The sequence below is a fragment of the Cryptotermes secundus genome, unplaced genomic scaffold (genome assembly GCF_002891405.2).
Source record: "Cryptotermes secundus unplaced genomic scaffold, Csec_1.0 scaffold17, whole genome shotgun sequence".
Taxonomy (NCBI): Eukaryota; Metazoa; Arthropoda; class Insecta; order Blattodea; family Kalotermitidae; genus Cryptotermes; species Cryptotermes secundus.
In genome coordinates, this window is record NW_019729207.1 from 1135083 (window position 1) to 1157274 (window position 22192).

At 46.4% G+C, this 22192-nt stretch overlaps 1 protein-coding gene across 2 annotated transcripts in view; it reads left to right on the forward strand.

Moving 5' to 3' along the window:
- The window catches only part of LOC111865352 (centaurin-gamma-1A), a 208751-nt gene that overhangs the window by 99770 nt on the left and 86789 nt on the right, over positions 1–22192 (forward strand). For both annotated transcript variants that reach the window (XM_023853294.2, XM_023853295.2), the window contains exon 2: positions 12541–12773. In XM_023853294.2, coding sequence (XP_023709062.1) covers positions 12541–12773 — 233 coding nt within the window. The remainder of the gene's footprint in view (positions 1–12540; positions 12774–22192) is intronic.

Sequence of the window (22192 nt, forward strand, 5' to 3'; positions counted from 1 at the left end):
ATTACGAGGATTTGTCACTTTTGAAAAATAGGAATACCTTAATTAACTATTCCCCCAATCCGTTTAGGGATTACAGGGAATTTAGGCTCTAAAAACTTAACGTACATTCTGCCAGTAGCTTGATAAATGCTACGCTGGGTTGGGTCTGAGGAAAGTTACGATGTTCAAAACTGTCACATGTCGTATTCTCAAAGGATTCCGACAAGCAAAATTTCGTGTTACTTTCTAAGGAACCAAGCTGCGGGGTCCTTCTTGTTTCACTTTGCATCTGCGTTGACCACTCTTTTTTTTTTTTGTCTTTTTCATTCGAGAGTTGGTCTAAGCCTCTTTCTTGAGAGCAAGAAATAGCCTATTTAACCCTTGTCCGTTTGCTGCATGTACAAGTAAACCTAATCGAACATGGTAATTGATATGGATCAATACATGATACTAAATTAAAATCCAGCTGAGGTTGCCAGTGCGGTTACATCTTAGAGAGATAGGCTGGGATGGTGTAGACTGGATCGATTTGGTTCAGGATAGGGACCAGTGGAGGGCTCTTGTGAACACGGTAATGAACCTTCGGGATCCCTGAGTAAGTATGAGGTTTGTTTGTTTGTTTGCCCTTCAGTTAACTGCACTGTCAGGATGTCGGGTTATGTAGCATCGAATGATAGTGAATAGTGAACTGGAAGGGATATGGAAGGACACGGTCATCGCCTTGTTTTAGGTACTGTATCAGCATTTGTCTGGAATGACTGAAGAAAAATCAAGATAAACTTCTGGATAATATATGTCCGGGCCGTGTTTCGAACAGGGAATCCTCAGAGCACAAGTGAAAAGTTCAATCGCTTGAGCCAACGAAGTTGGCAGTTCATACGTCAGCGTAAAATCCGTGTAGCCTCAAACCCGTTTGTACTTGTTTGGGGATGAGGGGTTTGCTGTAGAGGTCACGTGGTTGCATTTTAACGAACTTCTGTGAAGCAACAAAAGCCATATTTTGGTAAGACTCGATAGTGCACGTACCAAGAAAACCACAGCGAGACAGGAGACAACACGTAAAATGCAACGAATAGGAAACAGCAACATGTAGCATGGCGCGACGAAACGGCACTGACTACGTCTCAAATCAGTGCATTTTAACATATTTGTTGTATTAACCTTTTGTGTGAAATTTGTGACTTGTTAACTCATTTTTATATATTGTACATGAATTATAAAGACTAACCGAGATAGCTCAGTCGCATAGCTACGGGCTGGAAGACCGGAGTTCGATTCTCGGCAGGGGTAAGAGTTTTTTCTCTGTTCCACAGCGTCCAGACGGGCTGTGGGGCCGACCCACCCTCCTATCCAATGGGTATCGACGGCTCTTTTTTCCGGAAATAAAGTGGCCGGGGCGTGAAGCAGGCCACTAACCTCCGTCTAGTGCCGACGTCAAGAATGCGTGGATCTATACATCCCCTCCCCCATGTATCTTCATGGCATAGTCCTTGAGTAATTTAGTTCAGGGACGACTTTATCTTTTGCCTTTACGTGAATTTTAGAGCTTCAATTAATATTCTGTTGTATACCCGTTGTTTAGCGGGGTCTGCGTAAACAACGGCCGTTTCTGGGCAACGGCTCGGTAATCATGTACCGGCGGCAACGAATACACAAGAAACAATAATTACTTATGGAAACGGGATGTTTTCAATGTTGTATGCGCCGCGGCCGTTTCTAGGCAACACCTCGGTAAACACGTTCCCGCAACAACAGACACGAAGGCAACAATGGAGAAACTATGTTTTCTTTGTGGTCCATACCGAGAATTTATAACCAGGACAGTTAGAGGAATGAGTTCAGGCTGCGAAGATAGTACCTGAGCGTGTGAAGCTGAAGAAACTCCACTGTTAGAAGCCATTACCAAGCAACGACTAGTGAAAGACTGAGAACACTTAGCGTGTGCTCTGTGATTTGTGAAGTGTGTAGGTTACCGATAGCGCTGTAAGTGGTCAATAAATTCAGTCAACAATCCGAACCCCGTCTATGGTCACCCCTAAATCGTCACAGTATGGTACGCACCTCCTGAAGATGGTCTTGTAAAATCGAAACATGTAGGGGTTTTAACTACATGTAATCAGCTTCATGTAATAAACTAGATATGTGGGATTTGAGGTTGTCACAGCGGCGTCGCTTCATTGTCACTGTGACGGTGTAACGAGTCACTCGAGCCACAAACACTAATGGCCGATTTTGCATGCACTCGTACTTGTGAAGCAAGGTAAGACTAGGTTTCGGCCCAAAGTGGAGCCCACACCATCCCTTTTCTGCGCCGGATACGTCAGCTCTCGAGTTTGGGCGTCTGAAGTTGTGCAGCTACAGCTGTGATGTTGACGGATATTGCGTAACCCACTTGGGTGCAGCGCGGTGTCACACGGACGGAAGGGGGACTTGTCTAAACCCGTAACCCTTTATAGACCAGTCGTTACACCACCTGCTTGGAGTGACTGTAGACGGGGTTTCGGTCAATTGGATTTATTCACCACTTACAGGTGGTAACTACGAAGAATACATTCGCTGATTTCCACACTTTACAAAATCAAGTGAAGTCGTTTCCAGCCCACAGTGTCTTCACTACTAGTTGCCTGGTAACGGCTTCTAACAGCGGTTATTCATCTGCTTCCGGGCTCTAGTTCTTTCTGAACTGCGGCCCCCTTCCAGCCGAACTATTCTTGCTAAAATGGTTCTTATAACCCCCTTTGCACGGACCTGTTATATCATGTAATATACATCAGCTGCAAGCAGAAAAGCTCGTTCTTCGCTTTCTTGTCAGCATCACAGTGCTGGAACTTTAAAGCAGGACTAACATTCAAATTACCCCACCGATGGTGTCTCCACCTTGTCGTGGTGGTGGAATTCGAGTGCTCCTGAGACCCTGAGACGCCCGCGGTGGCGTAGCTACTGGTAGGGTCACCCATGTCGGACAGGTCAAGGGGTAGGAGCCAGACGAAGAGGGATATCCTGGTCTTCCAGGTTGGGGTTTGGGTGTGAGGCTAACAACCTCACAGTGTAAAACTAAATTGTTCAGACACCAGACAATCAACCTTGGGTGGATTCATCGAAGGGAAATCGACATCAGCGAAAGAAGTGAGATGGTTGGAGGATGTACACGAGGATCTCTGTAAAATGGAAGTGAAAGGATGGGGAGGAAATGTGAAGAACAGAGAGGAATGGAGGCAGATTGTTCAGGAGGCCAGTTCACCCTGAGCTGTAGCACCGAGGGGAAGGAACATTCAATTTAAGAATACTGATTATGTACAATTCAGTAATGAGCAGCTTCATAACTCGAACTCTCCTCCAAGTATAATTAGAATGATCAAGTCAATGAGGATGAAGTGGGCAGGGTATGTAGCACGAATGGAGGGAGAGGAATGCATAGAGGATATTGGTGGGAAGGTCAGAAGGAAAGAGACCACTAGGAAGACCAAGACGTAGGTGGATGGACAATATTAAAATGGTTCTTAGAGAGACAGGATGGGATGATATGGATTGGATTTATCTGGCTCAGGATAGGAACCACTGGAGGGCTCTTGTGAACACGTTAATGAACCTTCGGGATCCATAAAATGCTGGGAAATTCTTGAGTATCTGCACAATGGCAGCTTCTCAAGAAGGGCTCAGCTCCGTGAGTGAGTGATTGTGTAATTTAAAATAATTAGGGAGGCTGCAATGTTGGTGTTGCAGATGGGGATTTATGAAGCGCTTCATTAGGCTCTGGAGACGCCCATGTTTGTTTGTTAGGTATGTAGTTCAGTTACCAGCTGTAGGTTCCGGAAACCGGTGGACCGAACAATGGTTTCGGCCGTTGGCTGACAGTGGCTTGCAGTGCTTGCAAACCGTCAGCTTTGTGCTCGCAGCAGACGACTCCGTCACCCCGGTAGAGTTCTTTTGTGATGCGGGTTATACCTGAGACAGGGGCTCTAATTTAAATCAGCTCACCGCGTTTTCTAAGGAGGGATCATTGTAAGACAGGTTGCAGCTGGCAAGGCGGTCTGCACAGTGCTGCAAGTCAACCTGGGCGCGCGTCTGCACGGGCCGAGGTGCGTACACATGCACCGAACGTGGTGGCGTTACGGTTGTGGTTCACATTCGTACCCTTCAGGCTCTGGCCGTTCGAAAGTGAACGGCGGAGGGCTGGAATTCGAGTTCCGGCAGGGGCAAGATTCCAGACCGGTTCTGGGGTCCCACCCACCCTCCGCGTGGGGTAAAGCGGCCGGGAAGTGAAGCTGACCGCTCACCTCCGTGTAGCATCGAGATCAAGAATGGCGTAGCCGTTCCTCTACTGCCCCATACGTCTTCATGGCGTAGTGCTTAATTAGTTAAGCACAGGGATAACGTAGGTGCTATGCTACAAGCCGGAAGGTCGCGGTTGTAGTGCCAATGAGGTGGATTTTTTTTTCACTTTAACCTAATCCTTCCAGCTGCACTATGACCCTGGGGCCGACTCAGCTTCTAAAAGAAATGAGTACCACTATTGATGAATAGATGTAATGTAAAGTCTCTACAGTGACACTTTTTTTTTAATTTTCACCAGCACTACATATTCAATTTTCAATTTATTTGCGGTATAAGATTTTTTCAATGAGATGGGGAGGGCACGTATCACGAATGGGGGAGACGAAGAATGCATATAGGATATTGGTGGGAAAGCCAGAAGGAAAGAGACCACTGGGAAGACTAAGGCGTAGGTGGGTGGACAATATTAAAATGGATCTTAGAGAGATAGGATGGGATGGTATTGATTTGATAGATCTGGCTCAGGATAGGGACCAGTGAAGGGCTCTGGTGAACACGGTAATGAACCTTCGGGTTCCATAAAAAGCTGGGAAATTCTTGACTAGCTGCAGATTTGGCTTCTCCTCAAGAAGGGCTCAGCTCCGTAAGTAAGTAAATGTTTGCTTCACTAATTTGGTTTAGCGAGGGTTTACTGTATTATCTTTAGGGTTGATGGCAAGATCCCCCCCCCCAAACGTTAGTACTTTCTGCCAGACTACATGACACATTCACTAGTGTGAGCACCTCTTGAGCTGGGATAGCTCAGTCGGTATAGGTTCTGACCTTGTAGCGTCTCCGTGTAGGCTGGGCTCCGGTTCTGTGACAGCAACACCGGATGTGGATGTAGGGTGCTGAGTTCAGCTCCCTGCCGGTCTGAATGCTGAGACCACGTGATGCTGCTCCAATTCTGCGTGATCAGCTTGTCTCGGGAGAGGTTACGGGGGGGGGGGATACCATCCGCCATTACGAAGCAGATGCATGGTGAAGTGCAAATAATTCTATCAATATATAAAGTTATGCACTGCCTCGTGTAGAGTGGCTGTGAGTGACGAACGGGGGAAATGCCTAGGAGGAAGTGGTTGTGGTCTATGTTAGTTCCTCGAAGCCCGAAGTTCATCTAAATAGTAACTTTAAAATTGGCGGCTTCCATAGTCTAGAGGTAACGTTGCCACCTCATGACTCGTGGTACGCGGGTTCAGACCCGGCGGAGGTCGTGGAATTTTTAAGGGCGGAAAATTCAGGGAACAAGTCCTCCGGGAGGGACTTTAAGCCGTGGGTCCCGTGTCGTAGCTTTACGGCACGTAAAAGAACCTCATATCTCCAAATGAGGTCACTGAGCCAAATTCAAGGTCATTTCCCGCCCATCATTAGTCCCTAACGCCTCTGATAGATGGGGAAGCATTATAGATACCGCCAAGCCAGTAGAGGCCGAACTCGCTGGCTCGATCGGGACTGATGGTACGCACCAATATCGGTAGGGTATAGAGACTGGTAGAATATCATAGAAGGAAGCACAATGTCTAAGTGCATGGGGAAACCCGCCCTCTCCAATAACTAACTAACTAACTAAATTTCGGTTTCTGGTTGGTAGAAAACAAATTGCGTCCCATATATGTTAATGTTGTTTGCCGATAATCACTGTTTATTCCCGTAATCATTTTTAATAAACCTTTGCGTGGGCAGGTTACAAAGTTGTTTACGTGCGAGGGGAGTCACTAAATAGGTCACAAATGGAAGTAAAACATGTAGTTGATGTAATAGGTTTTCTGTGTATATCAATAGGTGACTGCACAGTCCAGCTTCATAACAGTCTAGGAAGCTAACGCGCATGCGCATATTCAGAGGCTGGTTTCAGTAGTCAAAATGGCGACCGTGGTTGAGGAGTGTATTACCGAAGAAGCAGCGTTCTCTTGTGCATTTTTTGTGGGCGAAAGGACTCAATGCAAAGGATATTCATAAAGAAATGTTTACGGTGGGAAGTGTTTCTCATGTAAAGCGGTTCACATGTGGGTTGCAGACTTTTCGCTGATGACGAAGTTGAAACGGAAGTGGCTGAGACAACAGCCAGAGGACTTCTATGGTACGGGTTTCGACGCAGTGGCAAAGCGGTGGGACAAGTGTATCGATGTTGGTGGTGAGGATAAATGTTTTTTTCTCAGGTTCGAATATCATATGTTTTACGTTTTATATCCATTTGTGACCCATAGCGCAGTCGGTATAGCGGCTAGCTGCTGGCTGGACGACCGAGGGGTCGGAGTTAGAAGTCTTTGTGCATGTTGTGCAGACCGGTTCTGGGGCCCACCCAGCCTCATATCCAGTGGGCACCATGGGCTTTCCCCTGGGGGTAAACCGGCCGGAGCATGAAGCTGACCACTCAAATTAGTGCCGAGGGCAAGAAAACGTGGATCTATACATTTTGTCCCCCATACGCCGTCATAGTATATTGTTTAATTAGCTAAGCACAGGTACGACTTTACCTTACCGATTTTTGACCCATTTACTTATTCTCCCTCGTAGTAATGGCTGTGGCTTAAAGGGTTGGAGCACCGCTAAGGGTGTATCCTCACGTAAATCTCAAAGATAATATTCGCCGGCCCGGCTTCGAATTAGGTGCCTCCAGAATGCGAGCAATACACATTGTCACTGTATAAAGGCGGCGAGGGGCAGTGTAATTTGCAGTTTACTTTTCAGTAGCTGAAACCGTGTCACGAGAATTGTGAACCCTGCTAAGACGGACAGAGTGACTGTCAGAGCAGCATGGAGGACTGCGCCTGACGTCAGCCTTGTTTCACAAGCCGTAATTTTCGTCTCGTTCCTTCTTCATTTCCATATGAAATTGCAGGTTCACGCTAGGATATTAGAGCCAGTAAGTGTCGCTTCTCACCTGGGCTTCTTACATTAGTTGGATAGTTTGGCGTCTGTATGTTCCTCCTGCCCTTCCACGTGACACAGCACCCAAAACGCTGCAGTGTGTTGACTTACTTGCATCTTGTTTTATGTTCTTACCTTAGTTTATCCGTAGGACCATCTCTGTGGTCTAGAGGTCAGATTTCCTGGCTACAGATGGAGAGGTCCCGGGTTTGATTCCCGGCGCTGCCAGATTTTCTGAGAGGTAGTGGATCTGGAACGGGTTCCACTCAGCCTCATGAGGATAAATGAGGAGCTATTTCAAGGAAATAGCGTCTCCGATCTAGAAAACAGAAATTAACGGCCGTGGGGATCCTTTGCGCTGACCACATGACACCCTCTATGCGCTAAAGTTGGCAATAATTTCACTGACAAGCGGCGGTAGCTTGATCGGTATAGTTCGCTTGCGGGCTCAATCCACGGAGTTTGTTTTTTTGTTGTAGTTTATCCGTAGCCGGTCACGGTAGCTGAACGGTCTAAGGCATGTACTGTCATCGCTCGCTCGGAAGCCGGGATCGTGGGTTCGAATCCCACACGATGCATGGATGTTTGGTACGTGTGTTTATTCTGTGTTTGTGTTGTCCTGTGTTTAGGTATTGGCCTTGCGACGAGCTGCTCACTCGTCCAAGGAGTCCTACCGTCTGTAAAATGATCAAAATGAAAGAACATCCTCGACACTATAAAGCTGTAAGAGAACGGATTAAGTAAGTAAGTTTATCCGTAGACATAGAGTTAATTCATTCATCAATGGCTCTACGACACGCTGTTGGACCCTGGCCGCTTTTTCAGTTTTGTAATCCTATGCACAGTCGGTAGGACTCCTTGGACGGGGAATCAGCCTGTCGCTAGGCCGCTACCTACACACAGGACAGCACAAACACAGAATAAACACACACAGACATTAATGACTCGAACCTACGACCTCAGTGTTATAGCGAGCGAAGACAGTTCATACCTTACTTAGACCGCGAAGCCCATAGCTCAAGCGGTTAGTCGCTGGCTTCCCACCGCGGCGGCCTGGTCAAGTGGGATATGTGGTGGACAAAGTGGCGTTGGGGCAAGTTTTCTCCGAGTACTTCGGTTTCCCCTGCTAATCTTCATTCCACCAATTGCTCCACAATCATCCTCATCAATCATCTGGGGCTGGTAAAATAGGCCAGAAGTGGTCGCAGTACAAGGGACTTAGTCTCACCCCACTAGTAATAAAAAGATAATAGACCGCAGGGCGACGTGGAATACAAATTGTAACTGCGAAATGCTCACTGTTGAGCTACAGTACGTGAAATATCAAGGTTCATGACCTGGACGTAATACGTCATTACCTGGTCCGTCTCCTTCCACAATTTGCCTTTCTGGATCGATTACTGAGCCACTGAACCTTGAAAACGTGACGTAACATTTACCAGCGACTCGAGTCGCAGCGCTTCCTAGCGGCAGCTGTCGCTGCCTTGTGGAGAACTACGGAACTTGAGATTCCGAGTACACGCTCCGGGTTTTACCCACCTCCTTTAAACACCGTGTAGGCCTACAAGCAGAAAAGCACCTGTTGTTCTGTGTTTGCTTTCATTGTCAAGATCACAGTGGCTGGAACTGTATGAAGCAGGAGTAACGCTCAGATTAAGAAATACACAAGTTCAAGCAAGTTTAAATGAAGAGTTCTGTCTTCTGGAATATAACCCCTTACATGTCTTGCTTGGCTTATTCTTTGACCCTGAAGATGGAGGCGATACATTCCTCCGAAACATCGGTTGAGTTTCAACTGCGCGGCGTTATATCCCAGAAGACAGAAACATGAATACTGTCACGTGTAGGGAGGTACGCGTGACGAGAATGACGGGTTCTAGTTCGGATGATTGGATTTATTGGCATTTTGGTTACAGCCTCTCTTAATTACATTAAATACAGCGCTATCGCTGATTTACACACTTTACAGTTCACCGTTTCAAACGCATTAGGATTCTTAGTTTCCACTAGTCGTCTCGTAACAACGGATGTGAACACAGAAACTAGCACAGTCTCACTGGATTACACACTCCCAATACCACACGCAAAGTCTTCACAGGCCTACTCCCTGTACTCTCCTTTACTCCTGGTTTCAATTCGCTCAGTCGCGTGCTTCACCGCTGCTATTTCTCTGATTCTCACGGATTCAAGTCGAAGTCAAAGTCAAAGTCACATTGCGACTGACGGTCAGTCAATCTGTCTGTCTTGGTGTCGAACCCCGGCTGGGGCTCATGACCAGATGTTTCTTCTTGTATGAACTTTACTGTCCTGTATATGTGGGGCGCCCTTTCTGACCAGAGGTCGGGTTTGTCATTTGTCTGTTATAGTCGGTAGTATTAAGTACACTTATGTACAAATGTATTCTTCTTATCTATTCCTATGTACAATATTATACAAGGCCTCTGTCAGACCAGGCTCAGTACAGCAGACTATGCCCTATTTATAGTAGCTTTCACCACAACGGCTGTCTAGTAATTTGAATGGTCGTATGCCTGACCGCCGCCAAGTTTAAGCCTCTAATACGTACTTTCTCTGTCGAACTCAGAACACTGTCCCGCACTTGTATAGTCGAGAGACCGACATTGAACAACAGTAAACACATATTATGTGACCCCTTACCCATTGTTGTTCTGTGACATCACCGCACACGCGCAGTCTGACGGACACGCAGAAAACATGTCAAGTGACTGCCAACTACTTTTGCTCTGTGACGTCCCGCTCCTGCGCCAGCTTGCTCTACTGTTGCATGCGGGTATCGTGTTTACAGAGCTGTTGCCTGGCAACGCGTTGATCAAAGACTCCACAAAATTATTTTTTGGTGTCCTCCATCTTCTTTCAAAGAGAGACAGGGGACGTGTCCAAAGTAAGCCATGTTTAAATAATTAAATCTTAGCATGACTGAGAATGAATGCGGATTAGACTGACCGCAACACTTTCACTTCGTTTCAACACATTGGCAAGAGAACCGAGTGGATTTCATAATAGTGTCACGTTCTGTTACAGGGATAGCTTCACCTTTTGTTTCCTTTCTTTAGTTCCAGTGTAATGCTTGCTACCACTCAGTCCAGAACCTTTTGTCTTCCCGTCTGCTGTCCAAAAACAAAAATTAGAATATACAGAACTATAATTTTGCCTGTGGTTGTGTATGGGTGTGAAACTTGGTCTGTGACATTAAGGGAGGAACACAGACTGAGGGTGTTTGAGAACGGCATGTTGAGGTTAATATCTGGACGAAAAGATATGAAGTGACAGGAGGTTGGAGAAAACTGCGTAATGGGGACCTTCATAACTTGTACTCTTCTCCAAGTGTAATTAGAATAATCAAGTGAAGAAGGATGAGATGGGCAGTGCATGTAACACGAATGGGTGAGACGAATGCATATAGGATATTGGTGGGAAAGCCAGAAGGAAAGAGACCATTAAGAAGACGAAGATGCAGGTGGGTGGATAATATTAAAATGGGTCTTAGAGAGATAGGATGGGATGATATGGATTGGATTGATCTGGCCTAGGATAGGGACCAGTGGAGGGCTCTTGTGAACACGGTGATGAACCTTTGTGTTCCATGAAATGCTGCACAGCTGACGGCTTCTCAGGAAGGGCTCAGCTCCATGAGTGAGTGAGTGAACTTAATGGTTATGTAGGCGCTTTCCCACTCTGCCTGCCTGTTAGTCACAGTTGATGCCCGCCTCAGTAATTGCTCCGACGCTCTATGTACTGCGGGCAGGCACAGAGCATAAGTTCTGGATCATTGGCGCTTGTTTCACGCATGAGAGGCTGTTCGCCTGTTGACGTTTTAACTCTGCCCTCTGTAGGACAGATAAAAGAACTAATTGCCGCTCCGGTCTGTCCGCATCATTTTCCCGATTTTCTTCGTGCCTCTTCGGCTCTGTGTTTATTGGCGTTTTCATGCGAATTGGAGCCCAGAAGAGAAGATAGGAGACACCAGGCCAGACGTCTAATTGTATCTTTAACATGCTTATGTTGAGCTCGCAGTAATTTGGATCTGCTTTGGATCCGTTCCAGGTTCCTATATTAGTTGCATACTGCAGTGCCTCAAACCGATGCACCGCGGAAACGTAGATCTTAATATTGTTTCATATAGCGTTAATGAGGCTTCAAGTTCAACCCCGGAACATATCGCAGTCCCGCGGGACTCATGACCATATTTTACTGTCTCAGATTCGATGCTGGAGGGCGTAATGAGGAGCTTCATGACTTGTACTCTTCTCCAAGTCAAAGAGGATGATGTGGGCAGGGCATGTAGCATGAATGGGGGAGACGAGGGAGACATATAGGATATTGGTGGGAAAGCCAGAAGAAAAGAGACGACTGGGAAGACGAAGACGTAGGTGGGTGGACAATATTATAATGGATGTTAGAGAGATAGGATGCTATGGATTGGATTGAGGTGGCTCCTGATAAGGACCAGTGGAGGACTTGTGAACACGGTAATGAACCTTCGGGTTCCATTTGGAGTTTGAGTAGCTGCACAGTGGGCGGTTTCTCAGGATGGGCTCAGCTCCATGAGTGAGAGAGATTCGAAAACCCCCAACCTGCAGGCCCAGGTCCTCGTATTTATATGCCCCAGGTTCTGGTTTGCATTTTCGTCGCCCGCTACGACTCGCAGGACTACGGTGGAGGTATTCGAAGCCGTCTCCACGCTGGGTTTCCTGATAGAGTCAGAGTCGAGAGTTACTTTACGGTGAGTGGTTTACTACCAGTCAGTTCGTCTTGGCAACAAGCCCCTTGAGACCCACTACCAGTATTTTTTTAACCATACACTTGCGGTTATAGTCCTTATGTAACATCCTCTCCGACGAGAGGATGGTTCTGACGGTTTCAATTGCTGCTGGCCCTCGCCAGCGCAGTAATTCACAGGTCCGAGTCCCGCGGAACTCGTCACCATATTTTTACTGTCTCACATTCGAGACTCCCCCAACCTGGAGGGCCAGGTTCCCGTATTTATATCCCCCAGGAACAGGGTGGCCCAGTTATACCCCCAGGCACTGGGTTCCTTTTTCGTCACCTCTTACGACTCGCAGGGCTTCGGTGGAGGTATTCGAACCCGCCTTCATGAGGGGATCTCAGTAACTTGGTTGCCCAAATACGTTATCTCCTTCCTTATATCCACGTTGTACGGAACGAGTAGAAAACACAAGTTTCCAACAGTAACTCTGTTGTATGCGTATTCGTTGTCTAGAAGCGGGTTACATAACACCGTTGTTTGTGTTGCATGCGCAGGCGCTGCGTGTGGTTTACCACTGCTACAGTGCAACAGCTAACAAGATGCTCGCTTCGTGTTGTGTGCTGACCGCTGTTGTCTTTGTGTTCCAGATTCCTTTGTGAACAGCCAGGAATGGACTTTGAGCCGCGGCGTACCGGACCTCAGACTGGGGATTGTGGGTTCGTTATCGTCCGGCAAGTCTGCGCTTGTGCATCGCTACTTGACTGGCTCATACATGCAGGAGGAGTCACCTGAGGGCGGTCGCTTCAAGAAGGAAATTGTGGTTGACGGCCAGAGTTACTTGCTGCTGATCCGGGACGAGGGTGGGCCCCCGGAGCTGCAGGTATGGTCCGTCCACTTTTCGCCTCAACACTCGTGAGTGAGATCCGACTGAGGTTTACACGGCCATGTTGGGCTATGGCAACGTGGGGTCTCGTAGGTGCGTCCCGGCGTTTCGGAGTAACATGCGTGACGCATATAATCTTAAACCTGAAACATATGTTTTGTTCCTAGTACATTTTCGTTCCTTCATTCTTACGATGTTCGAGATAAGGTAAAGTTATAAAAAAGGAAAACTATCCCAGGAATAAATCGTGGAGGCCCATAGGGGTGTGAGACGTCGAGGCTCCCACATTTTCTACACAGTCGGCTCATAGATGGCGGCAAGGTTGTCAGCCCTACGCGCCGGCCGCCCTTTACCCCCAAGAATATTCCTGGTACTCATTTTTGTTAGAGGCTGAGTCGACCCCAAGGCGGCCCTAGTGCGGCTGGAAGGATTAAGTCAATTTAAAAAAATCCAGTGACCTCATCGGGACTTAAACCCGCGACCTTCCGACTTGTAGTATAGTGCCTCAACCAACTACGCTACCGCGTACCCCTGTGAGATTTTGAGGCTCCCACATTTTCTAGACACTCGGCTCACAGATGGCGGTGAGGTTGTTAGCCTTACGCGCCAGCCGCCCTTTACCTCTAGTAAGTTTCCTGGTACTCATTTCGGTTAGAGGCTGAGTCAGCTCCACCGTTCTTGACGTCCGCAGTTAGGTGGAGGTGAGTGGTCAGCTTCACGTCCTACCGAGGATAAAGTCCCCGGTACCCATTGTGTAGCAGGGTGCGTAGGCCCCATATCCGGTCTGGACGGTATGGAGAAGAGAAAAAAAATGTTGCCCCTCTCTGGAATCGAACCGTTGCCATCCAGCTCGTAACCTTTCGCTGTAGTGACTGAGCTATCCCGGTTACGTAATAATATGAATTTGTAGTGTTTCCAAGCCTTGTTACGCTGTGTGTACATGCGTGAGCCTTGAGCGTGGCGCCAGTGAGAGAGATTTATAGGAGAAGTAACAAAGTAGCAGTGGCGGCCCTACCGAGATAAGGAAACGCAATCCCAGTGGCGCGAGAAATGCCGTCTGTATGTGCTACCATTGTTGTGGTACCGCTGCTTAGCATCTGTCGGGTAGAATAATGGAGTCCTTGTCCGTCAGGGTTGCAGCTCTGATAAAACGGGCACCCTTGTTTGTAACTGAATCCCCCTAATCCCTGTGTATACAGTAGCACAAACTGGAGTAGTGCCTGAGGTTAATGCAAGAAGGAGGTATGAATCGCATTGCACTGGAAAGTGTGAAGCCTGTTCCGCTGATATTTGTGATAATAGTACATTGTTCGTGCTAGGGGAATTCCACTTCGAGTAGGCCGTCCAGTAATGATATAAAATACAGGTTTAAGCTCTTGTAAGTTTTATTTTATTCATTAAAATGACATATGGCCGGTCACGGTAGCCGAGCGGTCTAAGGCATGCACTGTCTTCGCTCGCTCGGAAGCCGGGATCGTGGGTTCGAATCCCACTCAGGGCATGGATGTTTGTGTGCGTTTTTCTGTATTTGTCTACAGGTAGAGGCCTTGCGAAGAGCTGATCACACACTCAAGGAGTCCTACCGTATGTGTAAGATCTAGGAAAACCGAAGTGAACGGAGAAGTTCATGGAGGTAGGCCTAGGCCCACTGGGGCTGTAGTGCATATGATTGCTGTGAGTTCAAAGTACAGGCGGAATTACTATCCGATGTACAGGAGGAGAGATCTGACAGTAAACACGTATAAGGAATTAAATTGTTGCCTGCAGCACTGCGCAGGCGCGTGTTACTGTCAGTCCCGTTACGTGTTCCGCTCCAGGCCAGTAGCGAGTGACCTGCGCCTGCCTGCATCAGCGCTCTTCTTCTGAGTAACGAACAGTACCTGCAATATGCGCGCGCTGCGCTCTTCCGGCACACTGTGTTCTGTCAGACGTGGCATCATTGCTGTATTAAGGTATAGATAGATGGGTATCCATATTTGGACACTTATGGTAACTGTTATTTCCTCCGCTGGTAAATTCCTTGTCACCAATATGCATAATATGTTTGATATTTATATTAATTTTATTTAAAGACGCTATCAAATAACTTAAGCTATACAGGTTTAAAGTGAGACGGGATAGCTCAGTCGGTATAGCGACTGGCTACTGGCTCGACGACCGGGGGGTCGGATTTATAGTCCCGGTGGGGTCAAGAATTTTCACTTCACCGTGTCCAGATCGGCTCTGTGGCCCACCCAACCTTCTATCCAATGGATGCCGGGGTAAAGGGGCCGTGGCGTGTAGCTGACCGCTCATCTCTGACTGGTTCCGAGGCCAAGAAAATGTGGATATATACATCCACTTTCCCACACACCTTCATGGGATAATGCTTAATTAGTTAAGCACAGGGACAACTTAAACAGTGTTAAATGATACTTTGATTGGTGAATAACAAATAATTTTTAAGGAAGTGGTCCTGATCTAATTTGATTTACCTGCTTCATTATTTTTTTTTTACTTGGCATATTCTTGTGCCCTGAAGATGGAGGGGTCAAGTTCCTTTGATACGTCGGTTGACTTTTGAACGAACTACAGGTCTTCATGACCCAGAAGACAGAACTATTCATAACCACCGGTGTGAGAACCTAAATTGCTGACTTTTTTTGTATCCTGTTGCCACGTTCTTGCCTGTTTATTCCGTGTTCTGTAGAACTCTGTTATTCGCGTCACCTGTAGTTCCCTCGTCATGTCTTCATTCCCCCCTGGAACCGTTCTTATGGCGCCAGTCATTGAGATCCGCGTCGTCTCCTCAGTTGTTCCCACGAGCCACGATCCGGTACTGTGAGGCGCTGTTGGTCTGGTAAGTCTTGTAAGGCCGCACCTTAGCTCAAGCGGTTAGTTGCTGGCTTCCCACTGCGGTCAAGTGGGATTTGTGGTGGACAAAGTGGCGCTGGGGCGGGTTTTCTCCGAGTACTTCTGTTTCCCCTTCCAATCTTCATTCCACCAAATTCTCCATTATCATAATCAACTGGGGCAGGCTACAATAGGCCAAGTCAGTGGCCGCCGTGCCGAATGGACCCAGTTGGACTCCACCCCCCACTAAGCGAATTAAAAGAAAAGTGTCTTGTAGGTTCATATTGTAGGTTCCGCTTTCACGGGTTTGATCCACCGTCCCGCTGAGGATTGTAAATTTGCCTGACAAACTTCGGAATAATAGACTTTTACGCATGAAATGTACAAACTGTAAATTAAATTAATTCAGGTGGGGATTTTTTCCTGCCGTTTCTGTGACCAAAGCCAGAGCATTGGGCTCCTTGATTGAGCCAGACATTTAGAGCGTCCCGCCTGACTGACGTGACGGAGAAGTTGCCTACAAGGCAAGGCGTTGTGACACTGTTCACCTCGCGACACGTGCATCCAGCTTTCACACATATATAAATATGACGAGAAGTTTCCCTTGCATCCTTTTTTTTTTTTTTGCTCTGAAAGTTGACATCGATTCGTCATGGAGTCCTGTTTCCTCCTCCACGTGCAACACCCTCCCTGCTTCTTCACCCCTCTGCAAGTACTTGGCGCCGACCTGACTCACTCCAGTCCACCGGCAATGTACAGTCGCGTCCGTTAGCATGATCCACCTCCATTCTGTCCACACAGTATATTTGTGTGTTCCGTTTGATTTTTACAATAAACAGCGACTGTTTCCCTAAACAGCATTAACCGGTTGGCCTTTGTAGCAGAGACGTAATGTGTTTCCTGTGAGGTACGAACTGAACTCTGCATTCTGTCCGTAATTTGTTTCCTGTGAGAGGAGCTGAATTTATATATATTACAAAACACTGCCTTCTCCCACACAGTTTATTTATGTGTTCCGTATGGCTCTCAAAATAAATACCCATTGTTTCCCTAAACAGCGTTAACTGGTTGGTCTTTGTAGCGGAGACGATGCGTTTTCTGTGTGGTACGAACTGAATAATGATAACTCATTCATCAGTGGCTCTACACAACCCATTGTTGGGCCCTGGTTGCTTTTTCAGTTTCGTAATCCTATAGACAATAGGACTCCTCGGACGGGGGATCAGCCCATCGCAAGCCGTCTACACAAGACAGCACAAACTCAGAATGTGGGCCTCGAATGGGATTCGAACTCGCTATGTAAGCTTTGGAGCCCTCGAAGACTGTTCATGCTTTAGACCGCGCGGCCAGCGTGATCGGCGTCAAGGAATCTTCTTCTTGGCCTTCCTGGGGTACGTCTTCCTGTTTGTTGGTTTATAAAATTGAAGTTGCTTGGGAGCTCTCTGATGTCATCCTATGAAAATGGTACAGCCATTTTCCCCCAAATTTTCTAATGTTTTGTGAAATTCATGCTTCAAAGGGATGAAATATTTTGTACCTCAAAATTAACACATAAAATGTTCGTTGGAGAGTTTTCTGTGGAGATGAGTAGATTGTATCTAGAATTAACAGGGAAACATGACAGACTGTTCCTGAGATCTGTTCCCTGTAATTGTGTGTAGTGCCCTATGCTTGGCCACGGGTTACTCCCGTGTGTGTGTTCTTAAACTGTTTCGTGATTTTTATGGTATTCAGATGTTGCTAACATTTTCATTTAAAGGGGTTGCAAAGTGTCTGATTATGAGTGGAAAATCTCATTTTCCTTTTTAATACTGAACTTTGACGTTCCAGTTTATAAGCCTGGACTCCACGAGTGACAAAGACGTTTTGTCTTGCACGGACGGAAAGATACATATCTCTGTGTTGAAATGCTATAGCAGAACTTGGAGTTTGTACGTTAGATACTGCGAAAATGTGCCGACTGAGGAAGTGGCAGAATATGGAAGCGAGAGAGGAGGTATTTATCTTCTCAAGATCATTGCGTTATCGCGTGCACAGAGCAAGAAATAGTTCCGACGACGTTCGTCTGCTGATTCTCCTTTTCCAGCCGTTTCGTGTAGAGGTGTACATAGGCACGTGTATGTAAGCTAATACCACTTATTTACTTACTTACTTACTTACTTACTTACTTACTTACTTACTTACTTATGGAGCTGAGCCCTTCTGGAGGAACAGCCAATTCTGCAGCTACTCAGGAATTTCCCAACACTTTATGGAACCGGTAGGTTCATTACCGTGTTCACAAGAGCCCACCACTGGTCCCTATCCTGAGCCGGATCAATCCAATCCATACGATCCCATCCTATCTCTCTAAGATCCATTTTAATATTGGCCACCCAGCTACGCCTTGGTCTTCCCAGTGGTCTCTTTCCTTCAGGCTTCCCCAGCAATATCCTATATGCATTCCTCGTCTCTCCCATTCGTGCTACATTACCTGCCCACCTCGCCCTCCTTGACTTGATCATTCTGATTATACTTGGAGAAGAGTACAAGTTTTGAAGCTTCTCATTATGCAGTTTTCTCCAGTCTCCTGTCGCTTCAGCTCGTTTCGGTCCAAATATTCTCCTCAGCACCTTGTTCTCAAACACCCTCAGTCTGTGTTCCTCCCTCAGAGACCCAAGTTTCACACCCAGGCTAATACACACTTCGAAGAGGAATTATGCGAATATTTGCCCCCAAAATGGAAATTGTATAAAATTCAAGTGTTATGAAGTTCTGTATTTTGCGATTCGGTTTATTAATCCCGTTTTTGAAGCGTCAGGTTCAAGTAATTATTTAAAAATTAATCCACATTGTAGCCAGGAACAGATAACGACAAAACGCCCACACCGAATGAGTACACAATACGCGCTAAGGAGAAAACGAAGTCACGGCACAGCACGGCAACCACGAAGAAAAGTGAGAAGAAACTAGAAACTAACAGCACCGTCATGAGTACATAGCGAACCCTGGGCGAGGGGCAACCTAAACACCAAAACAACATAGAATTTTACATTCAAGGAAACGAGAATTTTCAAATAATTTAAAATTTTTGGAAAATTTTAAAATTAGAAAAATTGTTGCAACTTGTTTACGTTTGCACATATATGATTGCGATGAGTATCACCAATATGGATCCGTAGTACGACAGTTCAATAACATGAGACGTATTTGATGAGACAGCCTGAAGATGGTCTCACATGCGGATCGAAACTTACAGCAGCTGTCATAAAACCAATGTGAGCAGTTCGATTGGTTTATTTTTATTGTTGTGTTGACCGCCAGATACCAGCAACCTTGATACAAAACAGGATGCAGACGGTGCAGATACAGTTCCTGTGTCACAGAGAACACACTGCGCCTCCATTACGAGTACAAAACGGTTTATTCTGTTCAAATAGTAGCCGTTTCATGTGACTGTCATACGGGGGAACACGAAATTGGATCGTGTGGGAAGAATACACAGCCCGGGAGGGGTGCCTCTGTGCTTTAAAGGGTTAATTACATTTACAGTGTTGACTCCGTATAGTCTGATAGCACAGGTAAACTTCTGCACCACTACACATCACAGAACAGATAGTCTTCATAGTCGGCGACGTGAGCAGATCAGAACTCACATGATTGTGTGTTCAGTTAATCTGATCTGAGAGGTAAAGTGGTCAGTGTGCTGGAACACCTTATCACGAGAAGCATGTAACTGGGGAAAGAGCCCCCGAAACCCATTTTGTAGGAAGCCCGCAGCGTAATCACTTCCATCTCCAGAGCAATCCAGGTTAGGGATTGGCGGTCCGCGCAAGCTGTCGATAATGATACCTTCTGTTTGGGCTGATGCATGGTGATATGTGACTCAGGCGCCTGGGAGGGGGCACGACACGCCCGACTCTTCGTGCTTTGACCTTTGTCAGAACATTTCGGTTCTGTTTCTATAGTGTGTTGCGTAGGGATACAGCGTTTCGAATGCGAATAATTTGAACACGGGAGACAGAAATGAAGGGAATTCTTTCTTTCTGTGGTTTATATTATAGCGTGTATAGAGCCGTAACTTGGTGACGACCTCGAAACGACATCCGCTGCTAGGCAACAGATTCTTAATTATCAAGTATACGCAGCCGTTCCTGGGTAACGCCTTCGCAAATAAACACGTTACCAGGGAAACGATTGGAGTACGATGATGAACGGTGTCTTCTGCGCGGCCCGTGCCGAAATGTTATAACTGAGACAAGTTAGAATTTGTCAGTAGTCAGTTGTTAGGGAGTCTGAAGAGAAGCCGTTATCAGGGAACGGCTAGCGAGTACACAGTACACTGAAAAGACTTAGCGTGTGCTGTAGTGTTTTGTAAAGTGTGGAAAATGAGCAGTGGCGCTATAATTAAGTGTAGCCACGAGTCAGCGGTCAGTAAATCCAATCTCGAATGAGAAAACCCCTGTCTGTAGTTACACACATACACGTGACTATTGTGTTTACTCAGTTCAGTCATGGATATACACGCTTTGTGCCATGAGGAAGGAAATGCATATATGACTCGAAAAATAAGAACAATTTGAGAATGATAACTAAGGCGACGGCTTGTAAGAATCCCCTACTAGTGTCGGACGCAATCCAGAGCCTCTGTACAGCGGCGCCCCGGGGATGGTCGGCGTCACGACGCGTGTCTTGCAGATGTTGGATATCAGCAGCTCAGTGGCGGATGGGTTTGACATGTTTGCAATGGAGGAGCGGAAGAGATACGGCTGAAATAATCGCCATGACGCGTGTCTGTCCGCCTGTAACACATCTATAACTCCTGAACACTCGGATATCATGACGGGAGCTCCACTGAACATTGTGAACGTTTTCCTTTTTTGGGTAAAATCAGACGACAGTACCGGCCCATTCTGGGCTGATATCTAGCGCAGTTAGCTGAAACCAAAATGTTTTGGGCAAAATAATTTTAAAGATCATATCGTTGCACGACTAGGAGAAACACACGTTAGCATGTATACGTAATTGACTCAATAAAACAATAATATAAACTCAGTTTTTACAGAACCAGAATCGCTCATTTAATTTCACGTGGCGAAGCTGTCATCAGAACCAATATTCCAGTATCCGACCACAAGGAGGCCGCGCCATAGCTCAAGCTGTTAGTCGCTGGCTTCCGGATCCCGGGGTCTGGTCAAGTGGGATTTGTGGTGGAGAAAGTGGCGCTGGGGCAGGTATTTTCCGAGTACTTCTGTTTCCCCTGCCAATCTTCATTCCACCAATTGCTCCACAGTCACCCTCACCACAAGCTTTAACATACCAAAATTGCATTCTGCCCACACAGTATGCGTGTTCCGTATGGTTCTCACAATAAACAGCCATTGTTTCCCTAAACAGCATTAACTAGTTGGGCTTTGTAGCGGTGACGTAATGTGTTTCCTGTGAGGTTGGAACTGAATAGATATATATTTACGTGAACGCCAGGTGTCTAAAACAAAGCAGGATTTCAGCACATCAGCCTGTACGCAAATGTATGTCGAAGATTGATACCAAAATGACGCAGATGACTAAATAACATGATTCGCATCTTCTGTCTGGCAGAGGAAAACTGGAGGAGCTGGTCATGTTGTTCCCAGTATTAATGCCTCATGGCAGTTCTACTTCCACCTTGCAGCCAGACTTAGGATAATTTTCTATATCTTCCTCGAGCTCCTAAAATTATTTAAAATAATTTTCTGTATCTTCCTCGAGCTTATAAAATTATTTAAAATAATAATAATAACCAGACCACAAAATCCCAAAAGTAACTGCTTTGCTCGTTTGATTATCCGCAACAGTTGCAGTATGTATTACATCATTCATTCATTCATTCATTCGTCAATGGCTGTACATCCTCTATCTATCTATCTATCTATCTACAGCCCTTTTGTTGGACCCTGGCCGCTTTTTTTTTTCAGTTTCTTAATCCTATAGACAGTAGGTAGGACTCCTTGGATGGGGGGGTCAGCCGTCCCAAGGCCCCTACCTACACACAGAACCGCACAAACACAGAATAAACGCACACAGATATCCATGCCTTGAGTGGGATTCGAACTCACGCTCCCAGTGTTCGAGCGGGTGAAGGCAGTTCATGTCTTGGACTGCTCGGCCGCTGTGATTAACACGTATATAGATCAGCTTACACTAATTCCATGGCAACACGGTTTAAACGGTTTCATACGAATTTCATCAAATGATCTGCAGTCGTGAACACACAGTCTTTTAATGGTATGGAAATGTAACTGTTTTACTGCAATTTAGTAACTTAATTTTTCACAGTAGTTGTAATAGAGGTCCACTGAAGGACTGTAAATAATGTTATATATATATTATATATATATATATTGTGACATGTTGAGCTATGGATGACGCCCCTCCCCCCCGCCAGCCATGATGCGCCGAGCGAAGCCGAAGTGAGCCGAAGTTAGCCGAGTCCTAGCATCCTGGTCGCTATGCAACGTGAGTCAACAGCGATGACGTCACCAAGGGTACCGCGGGTTGCTAGGCAGCGCGGGTAACCAGAATTGCGAGAGACGACGGTAGTAACAGCGGTTACTACCGCTAGC